This window comes from Pocillopora verrucosa, chromosome 9, assembly GCF_036669915.1.
Source record: "Pocillopora verrucosa isolate sample1 chromosome 9, ASM3666991v2, whole genome shotgun sequence".
Classification (NCBI taxonomy): Eukaryota; Metazoa; Cnidaria; class Anthozoa; order Scleractinia; family Pocilloporidae; genus Pocillopora; species Pocillopora verrucosa.
This window is the reverse complement of record NC_089320.1, coordinates 8787529-8815342: the sequence shown is the minus strand read 5'-3', so window position 1 is coordinate 8815342 and position 27814 is coordinate 8787529. Positions and strand designations below refer to the sequence as shown.

Genomic DNA, 27814 nt, shown 5'->3' with positions numbered 1-27814 from the left:
AGGATATAAGATCCTCTTTGAAGTGCTTAGAAGTTGAAAAAAAATTGACAATCTTTCAGTAATAAGTTTGGTTTTAGTCTCTACAAACAGACTGCAGAGCTGTGATTAGCACATTTTGTGAAAATGGGTTCCCCTAACAGTCCATAAACACAGTCATGGTAAAAGGAAGGCTGCTGAGGGAACAACAGGAGAGCTGTGCAACAGCAGAGTGCTGTGGGAACTCATTTTCAAAATGCCCTTGTTATAGTTACAGTAGTTGAAACCACACAATCACAGCAGAGCAACATGCTCTGGGAAGAGGATTCAAGAGAATTTCCATGGCTATCCATAACTACCATGTAAAACAAAAATCCTTACACTTTCCAAAAGTTGCTGCTATCCCAAATATATATTCCCTTGCAGGCATTCAAATGCATTGCAAGCATTGATTGGTTAAATATTTAGACCAATGTGAGTTCTTAAGACATCTGTTAGCTTACTTTTATAGACACTGTGTTTGGAAACCATTAACTTACGGCAGAAGTGCCAAATAATAAACTTGACTTACATGAGGCTCTGTTTAGAACATCAGCATACTCTAAATCTTCTGCCAGTCTCTATGGGAATGATAAGTGAACCATCAGACAAGAAAAAAATTGAAAATTAAGATTTTACTCAACCATTCTAACTGCCTATAACTAGTTGTACATGTACATTGGAAGGGAAAAATGTTTTTTAGATCACATTAATTCATGAACTAACTAAGTGTAAACCACCTAATTCTAGTAATGTGGGCAACCTATGAAATATCTTTATTTCATTATTATTAAGCTCACACAGTAAGCTTACAATGTTTAATTAAGAGCACATTGTCCAATTAGGGTTCTTATCTAGCTGGTCAGAACCAATCATGTTTGATAATTCTGGTAAAGTTTTGATTAGTCTAATAATACTGGCTGTTATATGTACATAGATATTATGACATGCAAAATAGATGCATGTGATTCTTGGGAAGTACATATACAAATATCAGAGAACAAACAGATAAGTACATGTATAGCATGCTATAGAGCACAAACAAGCTTCCACCCTGTACTGTGCTTAATTCATCCACAGGAACTGAGATTTTCTTTATTGCGTAGTGAAAATTGAACCTGATGTAAATCTTGTTTGTCATTTGTTGAACTTCAAGTGCTCAACTCTGCTTGCAGTTCTCTGTCACCTTACATCTCCCTAACTCATGTTCTTTACAATACCTCAGTGTTTTAAAGTGCTCAACAACATCCCATGGTAAATAAACCATTCTGAATTGTACATTATTTTGTTTGCATGTAATGTCATCAATTCTTCTCCTGTTAAACCTACCAGTACTCCACATTATAGGTTTACCTCTCTTTCCTTGCTTCTTCAGCAATAATATTTTATTGTTCTTGAAGACTAGCCCTTTCTTTAGGAGAATTAAGCTAGGCAAGAAACTTTAAATTAAGCAAATTTGGCTGCTTATTCATTTTCCTCCTTTGATGGAGATGATGAATTGACTGATTTATTTAATGGTATGCACGGAAATATTTTCCAATTTCTGGTATTAGTTCTTTGTTTTCATAATATCTGAATAAATCTAACTCAGTACTCAGTCTTACAAGTACTAGTCTTCTTTTCTTGTTATTAAAAGTACATTATTTGACTAGGAGGACAGAAACAAAACTTTTCTATTTGAACAACAGCCATCATATGAGGTTCAGTGTGGTATGTTCATTCATCACCAAATTAAATCCTTATGATTTTTTCAGACAAAGGAAAAAGATGAATGTGCTGAGCAGCTTTTATATGCAATGCAAATTCAGGTGTCTCATGAATTTTTATGAATCTTTTACTTTTAAGTTTTTATCTTTGAAATCCTAATGTGTATATCACTGACAATGATTGAATATGAGAGTGATCTTTGCAGTGATGAAACCACTTAAGCAGATGTGAAAATAAGGCCTTAAAAAAAAGAAGAAGAAAAAAAACTTCACAGAGGCCTGTAAGGGAGTTAAACCCATGACCTCTGACTGGTATTTCAGCAGCAACTTCAATTGAAGGGATTCTCACACTGAAATCTGAGCATATGTTATAATTAGGAATTAAGACTTCTCAGGAATAAACTTGACCTTGACATTAAAAAATCTCTTTGTTTGATGCTTTTTGTTTTGAAAATACTGTCTTAATGTTACGACAACAAAAAATAATGAATCAGCTGTCTCTGTGATAAAGTTGCAAACCATACCCAATGCAAAACTTCATTACCATTTGCTTTGCAGCACCTCTTAAGTTCTTTGGCTTTGTTAAACAGTGCTTAAAGAGCAAAATGTATTTAATTTTTTTCATATTTGTTTGGTTCCTTTCTTATATATCTTATATCTTATATCTTATATCTTTGTTACTTGAACAGTTTTCAATCATAAATTGTTCTCTTATGCTGCAATGAGGATGTAGTTCAAAAGGTTTCATCAGAGAATGGCCATGACATCTCAACCTGGACTAACACTATATAACCACTTGATTTACCCTCATGCTTGGTCGATAAGGCATATTTATTTACAACATTATACTCTTACCTGTAGAAATGATAGTGGCTCATTGAAATGAACTGGCATTGTAACTTTTGTCAAATCCTTTCCAACAACTGACTTCATGAAACTAAAAAAATAAGTGATCAGAGACTCATAATCCAGATGACAAAAAATAAAGACAGAACACAAATGCAAACTTACATTTACTAATAATCATGTGTTTGTGATAATGATCAATTATTAGTGTAACAGATTTAAAATGCAAAATTGACATATATACACACTAAATGATACTTTCATAACTTCATGATAATAATAGAATCAAAATAAACTTCAAACTAACAATAATACATTTTAAAGACACTTTTCAGCATAGCTCATGCCATCATTAGTATAGTGTGTTGCACATGTATTTGTTTACTATGTCTTTACATGCACATGTTACATTAAAAGTGAGTTACCCATGAAAACCACAGCTAGAAAATATAGAAGTTTTATCATGAGGTAGTTTGCCTTTTAAAAATATGGCATTGAAGTAAATATTTGAAGGAACTATTTAATATCCCTAGCACATTATTGCCAAACTTGGAGTTCAAACAGATCAAGGAAAAAAATAACCTCAAAATATTTGCCACGATGTGACTGAAATTTGGTTTTGAGCAAACTTCATGGAAAAGCCCTATAGAGGTGGTTAATATGTTGAAAGATGTTTGCATTACTTTTGCTTAATACCCTACATATACAAGCTCATGATGAGTTCAGCATATGGATAGTATGCAGAGTTGATAGTTTGCATGTGAGGTGATCAGTGCTCCATCAATCTCGACTGATTGTCTGTGAAAGTGCAACAGTATTGGACAACTACTGTTGTGCATAAAAAATGAGCAGTTACAAAACTTACAGCTCCAGCTTTTAGCTACTAATTAAAAGTATGTGTAAATAGGGGCCATATGTACTTACTTAATAAGACTTCTTAATGAACTCCTTTCCCTTGCAGCTGGCAGCCTCTGCCTCCTAGATCTTTTCTTTGTAAAAACTAATGGAAAATCCATAACATCCATAATCCATTGCAATTTTCTTTACAACTCATTCAAATGCTTTCATGTTATTAGTAGACTAAGGTTGGTGAATTTCATTATGACTCTGGAAACTAGGCCCTATGACATGGCATTTTTCAACAAAACTAAAACATCTAATATATTAAATTTTGACAGTGTTTTGTGTTTCTGCATGAGAAAGCTCTGTTTTTTAAATTACGCACCAACTTTTTTAATATTTCCACAATGAATGTCAATAGCAAAGGGCTGCCTTTCATTTCTGATAAATCCCGTGACAGTGATCTTTAATGGCCCAATTGCATACTCACAACAAGGAGGCCACCCAGCAAACTTTTTCTGCCTGTTACACTCATTTTAGGCTCACACACAATTGTAGGCATTCTACACACTCAAGTGTTCTACTTATATTTGTAATAATATACTTGCAGATTAGCTCTTACCACTGCTTTTCTGTAAAAGATTGAATTCCGTGAGATCATCTTCCATAGGTTCCTAAATGAAAATAGACGACTTAAGAAAAGAAAACTAGTGATGAAAGATAATCTTAGTAGATAAGATAATTAATCCATGTTAACCTAACTACAGCTTTGTTTGATATGTGCAACATGAATGCATGCCACAAAACATGGCTACCAAAAATAATCTCTCTTACATGTTCTAAGAGACCACTACTCATTGGTCTTCTGCAAAACAGAACACTATAATAAAGCTTCTCACAATCCTCATCAATTTCCATTAAAACAGTTTTTTCACAATTCAATTTCCCTTGAATTTGCCAGTAAAGGTTAAGAATATAATGTTTCAACAACTGGGACACCTGGAGGTAATACCATGACAAGACTCTGGGAGGCCCTTCTACTAAATGTGACTGCTTGTGGTCAAAATACCAATTGGTTTGTCCTCAAAAATAAACTTTGCAACATAATAATTCACATCATACAGTAAACAGATCTTTCAGAATAACCTTAGGAAGTTTATAAAGCACTAATAGTAGAGTGTAGCAGTATGTAAGCTGAAAATTTTTACCTCACTGCATTCAAATAATTTATCATATTATTATATGGCTAGGTAGCCCTGAGGTCAGAGCCTTCTGATTAGTTATTACTTGGTTGGTATTTTTGCCAGACCATTTCCATAGTAACTGTCATATGCTATATATTTTTGTCTGCAAAAGTAGGAAAATTCTAATACACAAGTTTGCTCCAAGTCCCATATTATATTTTAGTTTTGTCTCAACAATGAAGTCAAGCAAATGTCAAAACATGTCTCTTTTCAAAACTCTATAAATAAGATGTTTTTAAGTTTTTTACTTGTGCACTATAATTTTGTGGAATTTTTAATGTTGTTTTATCCATTATAAAATTTACTTTCTATGGCTAAGTTGTAAAGGACCTTTAATGCAAATTTCAAGGACTTTTTTGTAACAAAACTTGCCAAGAGGTTCTCTGTTGCATTTCAATGGTTGATGATATTCCTGCATTGATGCCCTAAAATGATGTAAACTTCTCTGGAGGCCAAAAAATTTGAGGCTTGTTTTTAAGCAAGTTACCTCCATTAAAACAAATCAGTAGGGTAAATAGATTTGTCTGATTTTAATGTAACTTTACCAGAATATCCATCAGATATTATCCCACTGAAGGGTAGTTTATGTATTTCAATGTATTTGTCCACAAGTGTAATAATTTCTATTGTCCAACTTTAAATAAATTTTCTAAGGAACCAATAGGAATATGAAAAAAGCCTCACACATTAGGTTAGCTTATCATCTGACACAGCCCAATTTGGTAATGCAAAGGCTGGTAATTCAGTATGCATAAAGCATCAGTTTTGTGTTTAAAGGCTCACACATGCTTACCAAAACAACAACTGTTGAAACTTTGTTCTTCTCATAATCTATATGTTATAAGGTTTACAATGATATACATTTTTCCATAGTTTCTTTTAAAGAAGTGGGCTTAAGATAATATTTCTAAAAGGAACCTTTTTTGTTGACAGACAAACCTTTAGTTATCTGGCAATAGTGAAACTAAGAAGAAAGATGTTTGAAGATAGTATTGCTTCCCATTTTTCATGGGGATAATCATGCCAAAAATGGCAATGCAAAACTCAAATGGCACAGGGTTCCTTCTATCACCAAAAGAAACTGTTATGAAGGCAAACATGACCTGAAATGACCTGAAATGTTGTTATTCTTTTAGCAAAAACAAGGTTATGGTTGAGTCTGCCACCTAGCCAAGTGGTGCTTATACCAGTTTCTAGATGAAATACGAATTAAGAGTATTGCCACTCCCTCTGGATGGGATGTAGTTTATTGGAATTACCCCAAAACACTTAATCAAGTCTCCCAGACAGTTTGCCCCTACCCATTTACACTCTTGCATCAAAGAGACACTGTTAGAATTAGATGTCTTGCCATGAACATAAGAAAATGATCTGGTCAGGTCTTGACCCAAGAGTCCAGCAAGCCTACTGTGAGGCCACCTCGCCTCCCTTCTTTAGCAAAAAGTGCCCCTACAATTAGCAATGTCAACACCCTTTTAATAGTGAAAGAAAAGGTTTATATATTACATAAAAATCTACAACTTTCAACATTTTTGAAAATGATCTCAAATGGAAAATCATGAAGAGGGCCAAAAAAAAAAAAAAAAAAAAAAACCGGCCTACTGCAACGTACAATGAATGCCTATTTAAGAAACTCTGCATTGACGAAACCACAATATAGACCTGCTGAGTAAGTGGATCCCACATGTCACAAAATGTACCCAAAGAACACGTTCTTTGCTCCATTTGTTACTGAAGTTAAATTCTCACAAAATAAATGAACTGTGATCGCCCAGTCAAAACTAGTCTGATGATTGCTTAAAGAGTACGCTCGAGTTCACTGCAGCTCACTGTCAACAAATTCCATATTTACCTCTGCACATTCACACACAGAACCCTAACTTAAGTCAAGCAACCTATTAACCGAATATCCATATCCATATATTACACATGTCTTTGCATACCGTTGGTAATTTTCTTAAGACAATGATGTCTCTTATTAAAACATACATTTTTGTTATCCTAGCTACACGTACATAATCCCCTCTCTGTTAAGTTGGTACACGATTACACGGAGGCTTGACAAAGCCACGACGGATAGCTTACGCAGAAATTATTATCAGATCATATGTATAGTAGCACTATTTTTTTTCTCCTCAAATCGAAAAATCGAATTGTAAGCTTAATCAGTAAAACCTTAACAGAAAAATCGCCAGAGAGGTAAGCTTAAAAAATATCTCAACATCATTCATGTAGGCCCTCCTCACTTGCCTTTTCTGTACGTTCCATGCCGGGTACTCGTGTGTGTATCATGTTGCACTATTCTTTTCAAGAATTGAAATCTACACAGACTTTCACGCACAGCTTCTATAACATAAAACCGTTCGAAGGCGATTTCACCAAGATAGTCAATGGGATCGTCAATCGCGTCGACCATATTCAGTGACAGGTGGTCTTCTCTCGACCCAGGGCCTTCTCTTTGTTTAAAAACCGAAAGTGAAGCAAGCAGTACAACAGACTGGAACAAGTGAAATCAACGAACTCGGAATGGTAATCATACTCCTCATTTACTCCTCACGAAAGAACCATGCCCTGTTTGTTATTCTTTACTTCCTTGCATTTTTTTTTAATTTTGTGAAGATTTTTACTTTCATTAATTGTATATGAATCAAACAGAAAATCTGTTTTACACTGCAGAGCCCAGTTGCATAAAGGTTGCATGACGCTATTCAATGGATAAATCACTATCCAGGGGATAAGTGATAGCAAAACATATAGCACTATCCACCGTATAGAGATTTATCCAAAGGATGGCGTTATCTAACCTTCGAACAACCGGGGCCTGGTGGACAACCTCAACATCTTGTGTGGCGTCAGTAAACGCACGCGCATCTCACGGGAGAGGATAATTCAACCTTCCGAAAATTGCATTCAAATTTGGTTTAACTCGACGACTAAAATTTCAGCGATTCCTTTGAACAATCAAGGCCTACACTAAAAGGGATTGTCGTATCAAAGAATTACCCATTTGTTTGTGAACCGAGCGTTGTGATTTTGGGTTTTTCGCCGGTGCCCAAGCGGATTTGGACCTTCGTGGAATAAAAACGAACTGTGAAACCTGATATCGTTTGATTTTTTGTTATCCTCTTGAAAGAGGTGTGAAACATGAAATAATAGATATGCTAAGAGTAAGTGTGAAGCGCGTGAAAGCTTTAGTTATTTTCACTTTACTGGAATCCCGATTGCTCGGGTCCTCGACTTGTCGTAACTCTCGATAACTCGAACCAAAAGTCGTTCCCCTTCCAACAGTCAACCCAATTACTCCAACTGATTTTCATTTCCCATGGAGGCTCGAAAAATAGGGAACCCACTGTTCGTGTTCCACAACGAAATTCTGTTGCTCCACCCACTACCGTTATATTGAGACTTTTTTTATCGTTTGCAAGAGTCGTTTACTTCCAACTGTCCGAATCATCTATCCAGCACAAAGATGGCAGTAGAGCTATGTGTTAAGGAAATTGGTAACTGGATGCTGCGCAACAAACTCAAGTTAAATCAGGATAAGACTGAACTTTTGCTTACTAGTTCTAATTAACGTCCACGACCACCCCTCGACTTTATACGAGTCGGCGAAGAAGTAATCAAGTTTAGTAAACAGGCCAGGAACTTAGGAGTTGGATTCGATCAATATTTAGATTTCAAAGGACACGTTAAAATAACCTGCAAGAGCGCATTTTGTCCGTATTCGCAGTATAGCTAAAATTAGGCGATACCTATCCCAGAGTACTACTGAGGCTATTGTTCACGCTTACATAACATCGCGTTTGGACTATTTTAATGCCACACTGTATGGTCTCCCGAAGTATCTGATTAAAAGAATTCAGCTTTTACAGAACTCGGCAGCTCGCCTTGTTACCTTGACTAGTAGGCAGGAACATATCACACCAATACTAAGGAGCTTACATTGGCTGCCAGTTCATTATAGGATAGTTTTTAAAATACTGTTGCTGACTTACAAAGCTCTGAATGGACTGGCCTCCGATTACATTAAAGACCTATTGAAGTATAATTACTCTCGTCGTACACTAAGATCTTCAAACAACAGGTTGCTTGATGAGCCTAGAGCGAATCTTAAAACGTATGGTGAAAGGGCTTTATCCGTGGCGGCACCAAGGCTCTGGAATTAACTACCACTCCAGATCAGGCTTTCATTATCAGAGGCAGTTTTTAAGGCTAATCTTAAGACTTATCTTTTTTAAGCGTGCATTTAATTTGTAGTTTTTACTTGTAGTTATAGTGTATTTAACTCTCAGGATTTTAATTTTTACGGTTTTTAGAGTTTTGTAAAGCGCCATGGACAATTAACGGAAGATGGCGCTATATAAATTTAAAAAACAATTCAAATAGTACGCGCGCTCTGATTGGCCATAAAACCATTTTACACGAGCGTATGTAAACACGGTTTTCGTTCATCTTTCATTAGTTATTTTATAAAAGAAATGTAAAATGGTTTCCGTGTTTACATAGCCTGATGTAAACACTTGGGAGGTTGGGAGAACACTCGAAAATTCAGCGTGATGATGCTTGATTTTGGTTTACTTCTTAAACAAAATCAACCAAGAAATGAAATTTGAGAGAAAACATTCAGAAAAAGAATAGCTATTTCATCCATTGGGAAACATTCCGGCTGAAGGAATAGCTTCCCTCCCTGCTTAACCACACCAACTAAACACCCCAAGAGGAAATTAAAAGCTGCTCATTTTATCCACTTCTTTAAGCTACATACGTAACAAGTTGACGTAAAGAATGCTTGTATGGGTAAGAATTTCTAATACAACCATCATCCATTTAAAAAGTCATTTAAAAACTGAAAACCATCACCGATGGTCTTTTCCACTAAGCAGAATATTATATCATATACCTAGACTAAAATCGCGCATTTTTTCAGGGTACACGGACGATGCAGATTGTTTTAACTGTGTCACAAAAATTCATGAATTCTGAAAGCCGCGACATTGAAGGCTTAATGTCTCTTATGTGCCATCTAATATTCGAGAACGGAACAACACTGCAGTGTGACAAACCTGCCACCTTGCAAGACGATGAATCCTTGTCACGGTTGTCATTGAACGGAGAAAGATTCCTGAGAACTGTTCACAGCCACCATTCCTTTGATAGGCGGATTGCACATAAGGAAAAGTCGAATACGCCGAATAACTCAAAACAGTTAGCTCTTTTTCGAGAAGAAACTAGGAGCCAACAACCTTTTGGAAATTGGCATTTTTTTAGGGGGGGTGCCAGCTCTCTCTGTTTTGTCCACTGACAGAGAATTCGTTTCCGACGCATCTGACTGAGCCGAAACGTTGTTTGCTGATGATTCTGAACACAAATTTCTGGGGAAAATTTCGCCAGTCTCTTGATACTCAAAGTCTTGACTCTGCTCTTTCTGTCGACTTTCATTCAGTTGAGAAAGTTCTGAAGTCTCCTTGACTGCCGTCTCTTGCGATGTCATTGGTGACGATTGTGAACGTGAAGAACTCCTCCTGGAAACCTGAAATAAAAGAAGCAAAAGAATACTTTCTACAATTACAAATAAATAATAGTCGGAAAACACAAACAAACACGTACTGGAATAAAAAGTGTTCACATGAGATTATAGTTTAAATCCCTCACGACTGACCTTGAAGACCAATATAGCGGCAGTTGTAATGTTTTGGTCAACAAGTATAGCTGCCTTGACACCATTAGAAATTGTTATTTTCGATTCCGAAATGAAAGCCACTACAAGATGCCTCCATTACCCGAAAAAGAAGAAAAAAAAAAGATTACTAAGAAGTACTAGTCCATGCCATCAAACCAACACACTTCTTTAAAGATATACCCAAATTCAACGAAGGATACGGCGAAGTGGAACAAGACTTCTTAGGCGGAAACGTAAACACAAGTTGCTTCCTAAATTACATCTTCCTAAGGTATGACGTCAAGTAAATAACACACCTGCAATGGAATGAAAGGCACTGCCGAACTGTTCAGAGTCGCACTTGTTCTTTGCTGAGCAGACTGAGGACCCTCCCTTTTGGGTTGATCTTGACTCCTTGTGCGTACTGCCCAAGGTTGAGACTGAGGTGATAGTTGGCGTACAGTTTTTTGAAAGGGCAAAGGTGCAAGGCCAGCAAAACTTTGAGGCGTTACGGGATTGGGTAGCGATGGAAACACGACTGGAGAAAATTGATGCTGCATAACAAGGTTTCGGGGCCCTGGAATGTTCGGCATGATTCGTGGCTGAAACATAAGCTAAGTTAAGTATTGACGACAAAGTATGTTAAACGTCATACCAAGGGAATCAGAGGCAGTAAGGAAGGGATCCTCGAGTTACGGCTTTGTGCACGCTTTGCAATTTCTTCGTTTCTATCAATTTAAACTTCATAGTTGTTTTTCCTTGCGGAGATCGTTTTTACATAAATATATATAATAAAAGATAAGGTCACCGGGCCCTATTAAGGTCGTCCATAGATTGAGAAAGCCCATCAAATTATACAAATGCGCCCGTGCTCTTTGCAAGGGGTCACGGGTGATGTTACGCGCAGCAGAGGATGCGCAATGTAGTACTGAGGAATCACCGTATCACTTTATACGCAGGCTAGAGCCTCATAACCTCATAGTATTAATTATAAAGCATAAGGTTACAGACTAGTATTTCTCGTTTCGGAACGAGATTTAAGTGCTCCTCAGTAGTACTCACCAATTGAAACAGTGCGACAGATGCTGCACTATCCATGGCTTCGACGGGATTGCGACACACACTGCCGACAAATTTAAACCCGTTGGCCAACTCGACAATGGCACTTACACCCTGAAATAAGTTTTAGCACAATGAGGTATTCTATTAACGAGAAGCTCAGGATTTCTCTCCTATTTCCTTTACACCCACAACATTAGCAGACAGCGTGTTGACAACGGTCAAAGGATGGGCAATTTTTGGCAAATTTAAAAAATCTTTCATCGAGTATTTTAAAACCGAATGCTTGTTTAACTCGGAATTTTACATAACGTGCTGTGCCATTTAAAATCATAATCACATTAAAGGTACTTTCTCACGAGGAATAAAATAGTAAAGAGAGTTAACGATTATAGTAAAGGAATATCATTCTTGTTAGGACAAAGATATAATTAACAAATACACCTTGCCGTTATACTTAAACATAAATTAGCGTAACTACTGCATGCGTTAAATAAAGCAAGCAAACCTCAGCTGATGGAGTATGGTGATAACAGGGAGGTGGAAGACCAGATAACTGACACCAAGTAAATAAGGCTAATGACGGTGAACTTCTGAAATATTAGTAAAACAAAGAAAATACAGGTAAGTCTCTAATTTGTTCCAGTGTGATGACGAAATCAACTCAGGTGGATGATTAGTAACATCTAGCGTGATCAGTGTCTTTCTTAGCTGATAATGATTAATTCTTGACGCAGAAAGTTAAAAGAGGTTTGTTGCTGGCTTTGCCAAAAATAGGCTAAATGCTTCTTCTCTTTTCAACTTTCTACCACTTGAAAGATTGAACATTAAAATGTTCAATCTTTCAAGTGGCAGAAAAAGGGTGAACCTTTTGTTTAATGTTCTTAGCACTGATTGGTAGCAGGATTGTGATATTCCCTATTGTGTTGTTATTCTCGTCGGGAAGTTTTACATCTACTGATGGTTTTAATTAACATTTAAACTTAAGAACATCACATGGCCATTGCTTTCGTTTTAAAGGGAACAAAAATACTCAGGAAAACATATGACAAAGACTTCAAAAGTAGACTCACATACGAACTGTACGTATGGCATCCTTGGCATTGCACAATACAACACTTGTGGTGGACTCACACTAACATAAGAAAACTTACCCCGAGTGGTACGGTAAGGTTGTCGGAGGAAACTGTTCCATAGTTCCTTGGGCAGAGCCTTAAGACAAATGAAAAGTATTGAGATGAAAATAATACATCTATACTCAACTTCTTGAAAGCATTACATCTAAGCTAATCAGTTTAGTTCGCCAATATGATATTCCCTACGGAAAGTTGGTTTCTCACTGAAGTAAGTAAGGAACATTCTCACAATTAATAAATTTTAGAAAATGATTTTTCGAGTGAAACTTTTTGTGCGTAGTTTTAAGGTCTACTACAAAAACACCTAAGCTCAATCTTTGCGAGGCTGTTGATCTCTAAATACACCAGGCTGGCACAAAAGGATGGATGAAGTTGCTTCCATTCTAAAGAGTGTTTTCACATGACGCCACGGCAGCCATACAGGTGTTTCTAAATAATGAAAAGTCGGCCATTTTGATGGATGACTTTATGCTTATTTATTCCTGCAACAAATACAATCTTTTCGGCGCAAATCCCACGGACGATATTCTCAAGTCAAAAGTAAAGGATACTCGGAATTTGAGTAGCCAATCAGAGCGCGCCTTCAAAGCTATCCACCGCTTTAGTACATACTAGTCCAAATTAGTATTGTGGAAGTTCAACTCTTTTTTAGAGTAAATTCTTTCTTTTGTTTCAACGGAAAACACCGTAGCTGGTCACGTCAGTAAACTGGCCCTTTTTGGTGACAAGTGATAAGTAAATCATATCAAACTTTCAGGAACTTTTCAAACATGAGACACTTTCAGATTCTTCGATGAGTTCAACTACAAATGCGAGATTTGAGATGAAGACTTAAGCGAAATACTGACAACATTTACATCTCGCAAAGCTTCATTTTACTCCTTAGGAGTAAAAAGGGTGGCACAGCTATTGTTTGTGGATGACATTGAGCTCTTTCCTGATTATAAACTGAAAAAACGCGAACGTGTTGCGCTATTTTCATCAACACTTTTCCGATAATGAGGACTGTTGTGTTACTCCGTCCAGCATATTCGCGCGCGCGTACTTTTTCTCTCTATGGGAATATGTCGAACGCGCAATCAATTGGTCGACTAAGAATCTAAATGTCTAATGTAGAAAAATCTTAGAGCCACAGTAATTTTGATCACTCAGTATTTGCCTTTGAACCATTGACGCTTCATGTCAGCCAAAGTCGACGGAAAGGGGTATCAAATTTTTTTGTCAAACTCACAAAACCGTGGACACTTAAAAATTTAGATTGTTTATGCGTCAAGAGGAAGAAGAAAATCAGACGCGAGATACTGCAGTTAGTGAAAGTTAATATTTTGTAGTTTGTTTCGGTTTTCTGATCTTGTTTCAGGAGTTCACGTTCTTCCGAGTTTAACAATGAATGTGATACAGTAAATGGTTTGAACCCGGGGGACTGAGAGGGACTGTTGTCGGTCGTGGTGACTGACGTTTCGACAACCTGTGCGGAAGTCATCATCAGAGTCAAGTGAATTCGCAAGTCTTTCGCCCTGTCGTCCAAGTGAACGTAATACAGTAAATGGTTTGAACCCGGGGGTAACATGTAATACTGTGGTTTAAGAATGTGATCTCACCGTGACTGCGAAAGAGTTCATCCACGGTCAGATGTTTGCCCGCGAGGCCTTTTTGTTCAGGTCTGTTTGGTTGCTGGTCCATCTTGGGTTTTGGCGCCTTGCCAATCTGAAGGAGTTCACGAAGAGCCTTTGTTCCTTCCTGTAAAGGAAAATATAGCCTTTCATTTCAACAAAACGGCAAAAAGGGAGTGACACAATGTTAATGAAAAATTTTACTTAATACGACTATCCCATTGAACATCCCATGAAGATGCACGGCACGGGAAGGCTAATAAGCGAATTATTGTATGTAGGTTAAGTTTTATTGTTTTGGTTTAAGATAAATGACCCTGAATCAAATAACACCATATAGCTTACTGTTCAGAAATAAGAACACAATTTCATGAGAATATAGCGGACAACCTATTCCTTTTACGTTGGAATGAAGATTACAGTTTAAAGAGTCCATGCATTCGAACTCTGCTAGCAGGCGGGGGAAGGGGGGGTGTCTTTATAATTTGCAAAGTACGCGCATAAATATACTCATGCCAAATGAAAGCTTCATTAGAAAGGAACACACTTCATGGTTCAGGATAACGTGCATTTCACCTTACGTTAGCAAGTCCGCTTGATACCGAATAAACATTGTCATGTTATATTGAATTATTCACCTTTAGGTACTCGGAATTTTCCTTAACTAAAGCTAACTAACATCGAATAGTATTTAAGGTACTTGTACAGTTCAGTCGCAGACCTTGATCAGCACTTCGCTTTCTCTCGTATCCTGGACTTTGTCGTTGCTCTTATGTTCAGGGGTGTCCCCAGGGATTTCGAAGGCACCATGACTATTTTCTTTTAGTTTAAGTTCTTTCCACATGTCAGCAAATTCGCTTGGACTATTACTGGACTGATTCGTTAAGACGCCAGCGACCTGGCGATTAAAAGGAAAGAGGTACATAATTTTATGTAGGAACACAATGAAAATTCCTTCTTTCTTTCTTTGGAAACTAGCTTAGTCAGTCCAATATCACTTGATAAGTAAACCTTTCCTCGAAGGACCGCATATTCCTCTGTTTCCTGATAGAGTGCATGAAATAGTAATAAGAAACCATGCCAGGTATCTGTCGCATAATTTACGCTATGTTTGACTTGAACACTCCTACCTTTTGAATTCCAGGAGGTGTTACGTTTTGTGTATTCCTCTCATTAACAGGCCTGCGATAAAAAGAAAACGTCAATTACGTTGTGACAGGAGAAAGACGGTCATGTTGGTTGCTAAATATATTACTAAAGTGGCGAGTCTCCAATTTTTCCACCACATTTATTCTCAGAGAAAACTGCTAACTAAAGATAAACACTCCCCACCTAAATAAAACAGAAGTAATGTTAATTATATTTCTTCAATCCTCCCTTGAAACTCTGTCATTTAATCGGTGACTAAGTCACACCTGCTAAGGAAGACGTTTGACGAGAAACTGATTTGGCTTCCGCACTCTCACTGAACAGATCAGATTGCTCAGAACAGATCAGATTACTCCCTCTAAGCGTTCGTCAGGATCTTTTTTCCTAGGAATTCCTAGGTCACTTTGTATTCATACTGTGGGGTTCCTGTTGCAACCCTGGCACAATCCAGTTCCTGGAGAGGCTTCATAGTGGCGCTGCGAATCATTTATTAGTTGCCCAAGGACATGGCGTTAACGTCCTTAAACGGACGCAATGGTCTACTTTTTTTTTCCATTTTAATATGCTATTTCATCGATATACATAAGGCGTGTAACTACAGATTACCAACATTTTAAGTAATAGTATCATAAACAAGTCAATTTATTCAATTCGAGCACTCCTCTTTGTAAGAGCAGATTTTCAATCTCTAGAACTCAACAACAAGGAAACGTAATGGACCTAAAATGGGACTCGATATTGGTTACATCTATAAGCCATTTACAAAAACTTAAACTTCAAGGTGACACCTCCATTCACTTGTAGTTTTCGACTTCAAAAATGTGTATCTACTTCGCTTTAATTAACGTAGTCTCCCTCGTTTTTGTGTATTTCGGTTCAAAATTTGATTATGTATGATTTCAAATAAACATACTGACCTGTCAATTCTTTTACTAATGTTAACCTGGGCTTGAGAGGACCCACTGCCTTGAATCTCCGGTGTTCTTAGTTTTGTGCTGAGAGTAGCTGATTTCGAAGACTCGTTACGCTGAGGTATGGTGCGCTGATTGCTGCGGGCATTTGAGTAATCAGGGGCTCCTTTAAAAAAAAAAAAAATCTAATTAAATTACATTCTGTGTTTGAAGTTGATGCTATTTCATTACAATACTACACACCTGGAGAATCTAGCCTGCTGTCTCCTGATTTGGATTGACTACCTTTGCTCTCCTTGTTCAGCTGAGGGGAGCTGGCGAGGTTTGTGCCAAATGAACTATTGCCAACTGATCTTCCTTCAACTTTCTTCGCTTCACATCGTTCACCATAACTGATATTAATAAGAGCCAGAGCTTCAAGCAAGAACACATTTTTGGATGAACATCTGCAGAAAAAAAACGAGTACATAAACATTAATAACAAGACAAAGTAAACTTTGAGTGCATCTCTCTAAATGCTGAGTTAGGGATTTCACATTTCAACTCCACAGTTATTGTAATAATTCTTAGTTTTCAATAAAAGTTGATAGCTTTGTACGGGAGGCTGCGAAATTGCCTCATTCAGCAAAAGTAGTTTCCTACCTTAGTGCTAATCCACCGAGGAATGGTTCATCAAATATAACTTCATACAGAACATCTGATGAGTTGGGGGCTAATAACACAAAAATACGAGATGGAATTAAACTATAAAGCTTACAAAAAAGTCTTAAAACCGAAAAACCACCAACGAAGCTGCTCCTACCCTCGTGGATTCCAATAATAGTTCCCCTTAGTCCAAATGGAACAGCAACATTCAGTTTGACATTGACTACTCGGTCGAATAGCTCGAACGTTGCATCTTTATCAGGGAGAACAGCTCCCTGATGGCCAGATGGCTGCGGGAGAACAATGAGTCATGGAATTAAACTGTCTTTTGAGTAAAAAACACACAAACAAAGAAAACAAAAATTAACAAAACGCAAAAACTTGTCTGGAACAAAAAATATAAAAGAATGCCCCAGCGTTATAGAGATTTAAAGATGTTCTCAGTCTAGCTAAGTTCTGATTATATTTTTGACAATATATGCCTAGCCTCAACGTAGACCAAAATATTTAACGGTCGAATTTCAATAAAAGAGCTGGTTCGACGTCACTCACCTACAAGTTTTATTTTGCTATGTGTGAACACAGATACTAAATTAAGTAAACAGTGGGAGAGTTTTTTCTTTAAAAGAAAGGTCGGTAGAAAATTCTGCAAATAAAATTACAATCGTTGGGTTCACACTCCGCAAATTCACACTTGAAAGTAAGTCAGCTGGGTTCACACTATGCAATATAACACTCGTAAGTAAATGACTCTCTCTCCATGAAACTTGACTGAAACATGATTCAGTCAGTAATGGAAGACGGTTCAAAAAGGAAATCATATCTCAAAAAGGCCGAGTTATTTTTTTTGAAATTAAAGCGCTATCATTGCTAGTAAGGATTTTACGGTATTTCTGTCAAAAATATGGGAATTAGGAGAAAATGGGAATAACACCTTTAAACTGAAAAAGCTCTCAAAGTAGAAGGAAGAAATATGTGCTGTTAGCAAGGCCAATTACACAAAACTGACAAATCTTATTTAAGGAAATGAGCAATGAACTACATCTAAGTTCTTTGTCACTATTGCTCACGTTGATCCTTTGCACTGATTGGAACGACTGAAAATAGTTGAAATCATTTCGCTTCCTGAAATGGAACTGGTTGATTTCACTTCAGTTATCCTGCAACACCTTGTGGCGACATTGTAACTACCGCTAAGAGTTGAAAAGTATCTGAATGAAGTCACTACTTTTAGTGAAACCAACTTTAAGTATCCACAACACAATCGTACGTGAACGTTTCCTTTCGAAAAGAATAGTTAAGGCTTGGCAACTTACTTTAAAGAGGAGGTGAGGCCGCACACGTACTTTAACTGCCTTGGGTTTGTGGTTCAATGCCTTATGATTAAAGACGAAAACATTGTTGATATCTATAGCAATCTCTAAGTGTTAGAGTACCTGTTCACTAAACGTTTGAGATCAGATAGGGAAACCAAACGTAGGTCATCGCCAGGAGATAATGCTTGTGAAAAATCACGTTATTTAACTTGACAAATTTGGATACAAGTCTAAAGCAAACACCCAAAAGTAAACTTGATGTGCAATCGTTCCATCTTACGTGGCCTTCTCAGTAATTTCTAACAAAGTTATGGTAAATGATCTGCTCCAAGCAGCAGCGTTAACTATGTGATTAGCAATAGGGAATATATCACATAGCTCCTCGGAAGCTTCTTTGAAACAAATATCACCATAGATGGATAATAAAAAAAGAAACAGGAGAACAATGCAGGAAGATTTTTATAAATCACGTCGGCGCAAATGCCAAACTTGTAAAGTGAAGTACCTCCTTTGGCAGATAGATCATGCAGGAACAGAACAGCCATCACCCTTAGGATAATGGGATAAGGCCGTTGCTCTAATTATTCCAAACTATGGATGTGAAAAATGGATTGCCGATGTCATGCCAGGAATTTCTACCATTTTCCTGCTACTTCTATCTGTGTCAGAAAACTATGCCTAAGTAGGACAATTTATCAGTCACTAAGGTCAACAGTCATTCTTGCTTACACAGTACTACGTCATCTTGACATTAGTGTCACTTCAGTTTTAATCCAATTTTAGATGAGGAAATGAAACGAGTAGCACTGCAATGGAACCTAAAGTTTAATAATGACACCATGCCAAAAAAAGTTGTTCAGCCGACTACCTGAGAACCTTCGTTGACTGGAGATAAGCTATGATTAAACGCTCGCCAATAAGACCAAAGGCCTGTGTATAACTCTTTCAATGCTGATTTCACAATTATATCTATACCTTGGTACTCAGCACCGCCTGTTCTATCGCTTCTACAACTGGATCATCTAAACTGATACTGCCACATTTCACAGGCTCTAGTTGGAGAGAAGGTATTGTTTTCAGCCAGTCGTGAACCTCTGATAGCAGTTCAGACCTGCAAAATCGTAAACTTCAAGTCAATTCTTTCTTGTTTACTTCCAAAATATTTATGCAATACGAAATTAGCAAATACCAACTGTTACATTACACCACTGCAAGCAATGCATTGCCTTATTGCTAAATAACTTACCGAATTGTGCAAAAACAAAGCAAAGTTAAATTGATAATTTATGGAAAGCTATCGTAAAATATCGCTGACCCCTTTAAAAGTTATCGCTTGCACTAAGCTAAATATCGTTTTAAAACAGAAAAATAGAGCGGTACTTAGCAATATATTGCTTTCTTTCCGCGACATATTGCTGCGGCTTAGCGGTATCAAAGAATTGGTTCATGCTTAGCGTGAGTTTATCAAGTTATCGATGCACGCACATGCACTCAAGAAACTAGAGTTGCTCTCGGGCGGGCCTCGAGCAACTCTTACGCTCCCCTCGTGCTCTCTAAACTCCCCACGTGGATCCAAAATTATATATACATGTACACACGCTAAGCATGAACCAGTTCTTTATTACCCCGTACAGTTATTGCAGCCACTGAGGAATCCTTCGTTTGTACTTAGTGAGATATAAAAACAGTTTTTTTGGTACATCATTTCGTTTAAGTAACAAATCGCTGTCGCATGGCCATTATCACACGACAAACATTTCGCCACTCATTTCGAACCTTTCCTGGATCGTGTGAGCATTTAAAATTACTTGTCCGTTACCTAATTTATAAATTCTTGAACTCGATCTTTTCAACAAAGGCTGTTTTAAAGCGAAATAACCTACATCAGTTGCAGCAAGAAAATTTGACTGATATCTTTTCATCTGCACAGCTTTCTGTGAATTCCTTACTAGTGTCGCGATGTCCTCTACTCTGCTACAAAAACAATTCTTCGAGCTAACTCATGTTATGGCTTTGTAAGGAAGCCATTAATTCTTTTGTTGATTTACTTATCACATGATGCTTAAAAACTCTTTCTTTATTGTAATGAAACACTGTTCTACGGCAATTCCAGCTATTGAAATCTTGGCTATATGCATTTTCCATCGTTCTGCCAAACATGACGTCAATTTCCGCAGCTGTTTTTTGTTCTACTCGTACTGAATTAACTCTCTTCTAAATTGTAAAGCTTACCCCTTTTCATCAACTTCTAAGTCCTTTGCAAAACACCGATCGTTCGATGACATCTTAGCCAAAGTTTCAAAAAGATGTGGAAACCTAACAAAAAGAAATCAGTCGGCAATGCACCAGCAACAACAAAGGGAGTAGTACGAATGTAATAAAGGATATATTGCACTAAACGCATAACCTGTGGGGTGATCAAAACAGGGTTGGTTTTATAGATCCATCGTCATCGAGGATGAGTAATTGATTAGTATGCTAAGTCTACAAACAATGCATGGATCTGAAGATTAAGATCAATGATTGTAATTGTAAAACGAGTGCAAATGCCTTCAACGACTGGCAAGTGCCACTTTTTGTACTTGATACAGAGATGTGACTCAACTTCTTTTGCATACATAGGAGCAGAATGTTAGTCACTTTAAGTCTTGTTTGACGCTTAATAAATAAGGGAGGGTATTCTTCTGTTTTGTACCAGAGTCAAAAGACGCTGCCTTTATATCGCCATAAAGTTTGTTTGGCCTTTGATCGATCGTTCAAAGTAATCACTCTGATTTCAAATTTCCTCTTTAGCCATGCTGGGTAGAGTGGGCAACCTTTGGAGAGACCTTTTCTGTAACTCACACTTGGTACCTTTGGGCACCAACACAGCACATCAGTTTCCAAAACAATTGCTACTATACCAAAATCAATATGAAGTGCTATTAAACAAAATAAAGGTATACAGGGAAGATAATGAAATATCAGAAGAATAATGAACCTACTTGTGTAAATACCCAGAAATTATTTTCAGAGCTGCGGGAGAGAAAGTCCATTCTCCCCCTTCTGTTCTCCTGGCAAATCCAAGAGCCTAGAAAGGAAAATAAAACAAATGTAAGCTATTATCTGAGAGGGGAATATGACAAAATGCTGTAGGAGTCCATGTGCTGGAAAAGCACCGAACCTGGAAAGAGCAATAGAACTCATGGTTCACACCGCATGCTTGAGTAGGGTAAGCCAGATGGCCTAAGATCAGACTTGACTCTTTCCTCTACTGAAAGTTACTGATAGAAAAAAGAATTGCTCAACTAAAAGAATTCTTATGATCTCACCAAGACAATGTACACTTGGCAGCGTATCAAAAAGCTTAAGTAAAAAGCTCGTGCGACTTTTAAGTAACATAATCCAACAGTAAAGAGTTCACCTTTGAAAAAATTTCATCTTCACATTTGTCTCTCCTTTTGAAACTTTACAAGGCGACTGAATTAGACAAAATCTCGGCGAAATTGTTATGAGAATGCCCAGGTTTAATTGCTAAATCTCTTTCTTTAATAATGTACAAAATTTCTGGTAAACGAAATGACCTCACAAATTATCAACCCATGTCGATAATCCACATCTTGGCCAAATTATTTGAACGCGTCGTTTATGACCAGCAATATCACTATCTCACTGACAATCACATTCTTCTTTACGGCTTCCAATCTAGTTTTCATTCATAACATGACACCGTAACTGCTTTACTGGAGGCTATTGACAGTTGGGCAATGAACATTGATCGTGGTTGCGTCTCTGCTGTAGTTGTATTGGCCTTAAAAAAAGGCTTTTGGCACTATAAACCACAAGACAATTAAAACTGCCCTTGTTGGAATTACCTCTCTATTCTGTTTACTGAATTTCATGTTGAGTCCAATATCAACCTTTGTAGTCCCACCAGAAGAACTTGAGGGCAAAAAAGAAAAAAGAACACGTTGTGAAGTGCAACATTAATAAGTGATCCACGCTGAGGTACATTCAATAGCTTCAGTCAAAGGTATACTACAAGTGGCGTAACTTCGTACTTCTAATCTCTTGCTTTTAAAGGTTTTTAGTTGGTAACCAGTTATATAATTCATCCCTTTCACTTTCCGATTCACACTTTACATAACCACAAATCAGCTTACTGTAATTTGCCTACGAAACAAGACGAAATGAGAATCTGTAATTTGCGAAATGAATTAAATCCTCTTTTTGGGCAATATGGAAATCTCTGTAGTGTACTTACGAAATCTTCAATGCACTGGAGAAGAAATCAATACGTCGGTTATGTGAAAAATTTCGTCATGTTGCTATAAAATGCAAAACTGTAATTTGAAAAACTACCTGGCACTGAAGCTGAGCTATTTATAAAGAATCATCACTGTTCGTAGTTGATGAATAATTCGAATGCGTGACATGACACCTTCCATAACCAGAAAATTTTGCTTGACCAAAGGAGTGTGCAAGCTGTTTCTAATGAAAATATCATGCCTAGCGGGAAAATGAAACAATCAATGCTAAGAAAAATGGAGAAAGGAAAAAGGAATGGCCAATATTTCTATATCGGAATTTACAAATTTTGACTTCATTTTGCAAATTAAAGATTTCCATTTGATTTCGTTTGTTATCGCAAATTACAGTCAGCCCTCAAAACCAACATACGAGGAAATGGAGTGATGGAAGGTAATGACGATAACGATGACAAAAAAAAAAGCTGTCAGATCTAGGCTGGAAAAATAGCAACCATGTTCCTGTTTTTGTTGTATGACTTAAACTTATAACTTAAAACATTGCAGTCATTAAAAAAAAGTGTCCTGACGTGGTTATTTACCTTTTGCTGGACTCACTTTCAATCAGAAAGCTCCCGCTTATTCTTAAAAGCAAGTTTGTAGTAATACCAAGCTTTTTGGCAGCCACATGTGCTGGCAAGTAATTTACCGATAGAGCCTAAAAACAAAAGATGTAGAACACAAATGTCAAATTCGCCGGCAACATGTGACATTACTACACATTTACATCCTACCAAAACTGGATTATTCAGTGCTTTATTGATGGCCATCATACATTTATTTTTATTTCTCTCGTATGTCTAAGATGTTAACACACCCAAAGGAGGTTCCCTGTGTTCTCACTTGTCTCCACCAACATCCACTGTAGACCATGTCATTTTGATGTCTCTTTTCTCTTTTTTCCTTTTCCTTTTCCTTTTAGTGATATCACACCTTAACACTGGTTTTTCAATCATCGAGAAAAAGTAATAGACTTTTTCTGTGCATTTCTTTTGTCTCAGCTAGTGAAGACTTTTGTTTTTGCCCTTAAGCATTTCCTAGTCTCATAGGTTTTTTGGCATCATCTCACCATGATTCATTAGCTGGCTCAGCTTGAAAAACCCAAGAGAATAGTGGGTGCTTGTAGGCAAAGGCCTAAACAGGCTTAAACAAAACAAGTTTTAAGATCATCAGCAACTGTCGTAAAACCTATGTTAGTTTTTGTGATCATAAAAAATAAAATAAGTGTTAAAATGATGTTAGTTTTAATCGGATGTGGTGGCGACGACCAAAAATTACTCTACCTGTGTTCAGCCACTGTTTATTTTTCTAGACCTTAGCATTAAGGTGTGTTAGTGTAACTATTTTTGCAATTCTTGCAGGTGTTCAAATGATTATTTCTTTCGGTGATCACGAGGGCTGCAGCTGTTCATGAGCAATGCGATGGAAGTCCCCGCATCCGCTAGGTTTCTGAGTTTTTAATCAAATTGACTTCCAGCACAGTCAAAATTTTAGCGCAATAGAAGATACTTTTCGAAAACTTAATTTACTCTTTAGAATTTTTATTCTGCAGCAAGAAGTAAATCTTATAGGAAATAGTTTCCAATAGCAGATATACAGGTAGTTGGTTTTTTTAAAGCATACTCCTTCTCAGAGAAATCCTACCTTATATTTATCAATCACAGAATGTAAGTCAGGTTGAGGTGGCACATGAAGCTGTACTCTGACGCGAGACTGTTTCACATCAATTTCTATCACTTCACCAGAGGAGCCATAGTATGGGGATGCTAACATGAAACACTGGCTGCCAATGGGGAAAAGTTCCTCAATCGTGTGTATCTTATCATCCTCATGGGACTCATGAACATGGATATCCTATAGAACAAGGAAAAAAAGTTCCATAGAAGTTGAACAACGAACAGAAATTTCTTTTCCCTAATTTCCTTTTACTAAAGAAAACCCCAAAGAATTATCATAACCAATGAAAATTTGATGGATAACACTGCCAGTATAAAGTGGAGTTAAATTTTGAAAACATCTAAGAAGTTCACTTGACAAGTAGATGGAAATGAAGGCTCAACTAGAAATAAAAAAAAGCATAATCTTCAGAAAATAATAGTAAATTAATTAAAAGCTGCCATACTTTCACAGTCAACTGGTAAGGGTAAGAGACTGGCATAGGTGACCATTCCTTTTCCATGGTAACAAGACCTTTGGCTCCACATACATATCTAGAATAATTGGAAATCTTCCCAATTAGGATTTTCTTGATTCAAGATTTCAAAGAGAATCTAGATAATACTCAAAGAAGAAAAGAGACATCATAGAGTACTACGATTCAAAAGTAACTTCCCCAAAGCTTAAAAACAAAATAACAATACAGTGTTACACAAATTTGAACTAAAGGTATATCATGTTAAAAAAACTTTGATATAAAAATATATCATTATAAATTGAAAGTTGTCAGACAAACTTTAAGGAAGCAACAACTACTCCCGCGAAATATTATTTTGATCATCATGCCGAAGAATCTTAAATGGTTGGGGTTAGGATAAGGGAAGCTTGGTCCATGTTAAAGGCTTATTTTGAACCTTTGCATGAAGGGAGTGAAAAGCAGAAGTACGTTAAAATGAAGGGTATATTGTTCAGCAAATAATGGTTGAATGATCAAATTCGCATTTTTTCTGTTGCAGGAAAGCATTCAGTTAGGGATTACCACATTGAGTGGAATACAAACTCCCACAGCAATAGCATTTGCGTGAGAGAGAGTACACGGAAATACCTGCGACTAACTTCAATACACTCATTTGTGTGTACACTGTAGACTATTGCACACATGTAATTTTTGTACAACACGCAAGTTTCCACATGCTCTGAAGCGCGTGTAATTCACTCGTTGACACGATTGGTGGGTGATGCAATTCATAACATGCTGTACACCCACGATAATCTGTCACACTTTTTGAAAGCCAGAGAATAAACACTACAAGTGGCTCAATCGTATCACATGGCTTCATACATACATTGTACTGTAGCTCACTTTTGCTAAGTGCCTGTCCTAGTCAAAGCCTTAGTCTTGCAGATTTTATTTTTTTGCCATTACTTTAATTGCAGTTAGCCAGTGAAGATCAATCTGCCTCTTGTTCTCTCGTCTATAGGTTATATCCTATCCAATACACATGTAAGTTGTCGTAATGGTTATGATGATCTCTATTACCTGACTTATGTATGGAGGAGAAAACATTCCTCTAGCAGATGTCTCACGTCCAACATTTTGCATTATTTTGCATAATTTGTACTTAATTCCTGAAGAATCAAATTCCCAATAACTCAATTTTGTTCAATTTCTCATGAGGGCTTGAGTCATCCTTTTGGCCTTCAGACCTATTTAGGACATTAAATCTCATGCCTAAACCTGGATAAGAAAAAAGTTCAGACCTCTTTCCTTTGATAGGGCAAGCTTCAATAATAATCTTTGTTTCTCCAAGTTCTATTCCTCTTCTTTCTAATTGACTGAAAAATAAGATTGATGAACAATCAGCCTCCCCTAAGGCAACATAATAAATAGCCTATTACAATGGTCCTGAACTATTGAGCAAATGTGCATATACCTAGGTAAGTGTAACATTTGAAAGGAAAATAATTTGTAAACTAAAATAATACCACTAATATTTTCACTGACTATTCTTTTGCAGACTTGATTTGATGATTCCAGCTCTTAACCTCCAACTCTGTCAAGTCCTGGTATAATACTTCCTTATCAGAATTGTGAGAATTTTTCTTTTCGTGAAAATATCTAGGAAAAATCATGAAGAATGATATCAACAAGGCCAGGGTGTTGCTTGCCAAGTCATAATTAACACCAAAACCCTGTGGGGTAAATTATGTTATTTAATACATGTACCTTTTAATGCCATCACAAACACCAACTACAAGAGCTTCCACCATGTGAGGCCAGCCCACATAGCAAGTTTTACCAAGAAAGTCCTCAGCTATTCTTAATGAAAAAACCTAAAGGTAGAAGAATGTAATTTAGTGATAATTGTAAGACTATGCACGGGGAAGTTATTCAGACATAATTCCTTATTGCAATTTGTCTAAAACATTCCCCACAATCCCATATATACCATGGAAATAAAAAGATTGTATGCCAACAAAAAAATAACCTACTTTACAAATGTGACAACTTTTACACATATTCTAGTTCATATATTGAGATAATTACATTCTATTCTGTTGTTAACACCTTTCCTCTCAGACAATCTACACATCTGATTACTACTACAAGTTAAGACTCTTTAACACGATAGTTACTTCAATCTGTGTACCTTTTCTTGGGGTTCCATGATATTTAAAATCATACTGTGACTCTTGCTGTGCATCTGAAAAACCTTTACACCTGCCTTCTTGAGTTGTGCCTTCAAAAGCGAATTCTTATCAGCCACATGTTTTGTTTACATGTACATAAAAAGCACAACTTTTTCAACTGCCCACTTCCCTGAAACTATTCAATTTTGAGACTATTTAAATTCTATTCAATTCTGTTTGTTGTTGCAAGATTATAAACAGTAGAGACATACAATTTGAAATGCAGTTTTAAGACATCAAAAAGGTTTTGGGATGCAGTACTGATACAGATTCCAATAGGGCAAAGAGAAAACAGCCAGCCAAGTAATCTCTAGCCAAAGCCCTCTGGCTGAACTGCTATCAGTTTAATACATACTAATATAATTCTATGGATGCACATGTTTGCATGTTTCTTATCTCACCTTGTGTGGAACATGATACAAAGTGGGAAATCCAGGATAATACACATCAAGTTTAACCCCTTCACAAAGACCTGAAGCATTAAGAAGTGGGCAGGAAAGTTAATATACAAAGAGAGATGGAGTAAGGATGGAAAATTCAGTTGCCAAAGATAGACAATTTATATAACAGTTGCCAAAATTAAATTATATCAAAATCCTCCTTCTGTATAGCATGTAAAACTGATATGCAGCTCTATTTTAGTGCAAACAAACCCCTTCCCTTCCCCCAGAAGCCTATTCTGGTTCAGATAACCAGCACATCACCATAGGCCATGGTGCCTTGCAAGGTGATATGTAACAGTTGACCTCATCACCTGAAGAGGACCATGCAGCACAGTGGTAATCCACCTTGGAAGTGACTACACTTGCATTGTGAAAAAACTAATAACATTTTATCACCGGGGTATTCTGTACAATGAATTATAACAAATTTTGTTTTTGATATGATAATTATTTTCAACCTCAAAAACTACAGAACATTTCAAGTTTGGTTTGAAGAGAACTGTACATATTTTAACAGCATAATGTTTCAATAAAAGTAGAAGGTCAATAGGTTCTATGTCTAGTAATATTTAAAGTATGTCTTCACAGGTTTACTTATC

At 36.9% G+C, this 27814-nt stretch overlaps 2 protein-coding genes across 3 annotated transcripts in view; both read right to left on the bottom strand.

The window, feature by feature from the left end:
- Window positions 1-7072, bottom strand: part of LOC131773962 (oxysterol-binding protein 1) — a 29274-nt gene extending 22202 nt beyond the window's left edge. For both annotated transcript variants that reach the window (XR_009339373.2, XM_059089952.2), the window contains exons 1-5: window positions 6902-7072; window positions 4030-4081; window positions 3492-3567; window positions 2577-2658; window positions 548-596 (exon numbers count right to left, since the gene is read on the bottom strand). Coding sequence is in view for 1 of the 2 variants with exons in the window: in XM_059089952.2 (XP_058945935.2) it covers window positions 548-596; window positions 2577-2658; window positions 3492-3567; window positions 4030-4081; window positions 6902-6943 (301 nt within the window). In the remaining variant the exon portion in view is untranslated. The remainder of the gene's footprint in view (window positions 1-547; window positions 597-2576; window positions 2659-3491; window positions 3568-4029; window positions 4082-6901) is intronic.
- A 2300-nt stretch (window positions 7073-9372) lies between these two features.
- The window catches only part of LOC131773961 (5'-3' exoribonuclease 1), a 39179-nt gene continuing 20737 nt past the window's right edge, over window positions 9373-27814 (bottom strand). Inside the window, exons 19-43 of the mRNA XM_059089951.2 lie at window positions 27174-27244; window positions 26733-26822; window positions 26309-26415; window positions 26087-26200; window positions 25843-25917; window positions 24548-24635; window positions 24070-24279; window positions 22968-23083; window positions 21994-22060; window positions 21124-21209; window positions 20372-20455; window positions 19115-19250; window positions 18140-18199; window positions 16981-17113; window positions 16821-16890; window positions 16422-16624; window positions 16185-16344; window positions 15249-15300; window positions 14840-15016; window positions 14107-14245; window positions 12524-12581; window positions 11878-11962; window positions 11373-11483; window positions 10628-10912; window positions 9373-10181 (exon numbers count right to left, since the gene is read on the bottom strand). Of these exons, the coding sequence (XP_058945934.2) occupies window positions 9858-10181; window positions 10628-10912; window positions 11373-11483; window positions 11878-11962; window positions 12524-12581; window positions 14107-14245; window positions 14840-15016; window positions 15249-15300; window positions 16185-16344; window positions 16422-16624; window positions 16821-16890; window positions 16981-17113; window positions 18140-18199; window positions 19115-19250; window positions 20372-20455; window positions 21124-21209; window positions 21994-22060; window positions 22968-23083; window positions 24070-24279; window positions 24548-24635; window positions 25843-25917; window positions 26087-26200; window positions 26309-26415; window positions 26733-26822; window positions 27174-27244 (3101 nt within the window). The 3' untranslated portion in view covers window positions 9373-9857. The remainder of the gene's footprint in view (window positions 10182-10627; window positions 10913-11372; window positions 11484-11877; window positions 11963-12523; window positions 12582-14106; window positions 14246-14839; window positions 15017-15248; window positions 15301-16184; window positions 16345-16421; window positions 16625-16820; window positions 16891-16980; window positions 17114-18139; window positions 18200-19114; window positions 19251-20371; window positions 20456-21123; window positions 21210-21993; window positions 22061-22967; window positions 23084-24069; window positions 24280-24547; window positions 24636-25842; window positions 25918-26086; window positions 26201-26308; window positions 26416-26732; window positions 26823-27173; window positions 27245-27814) is intronic.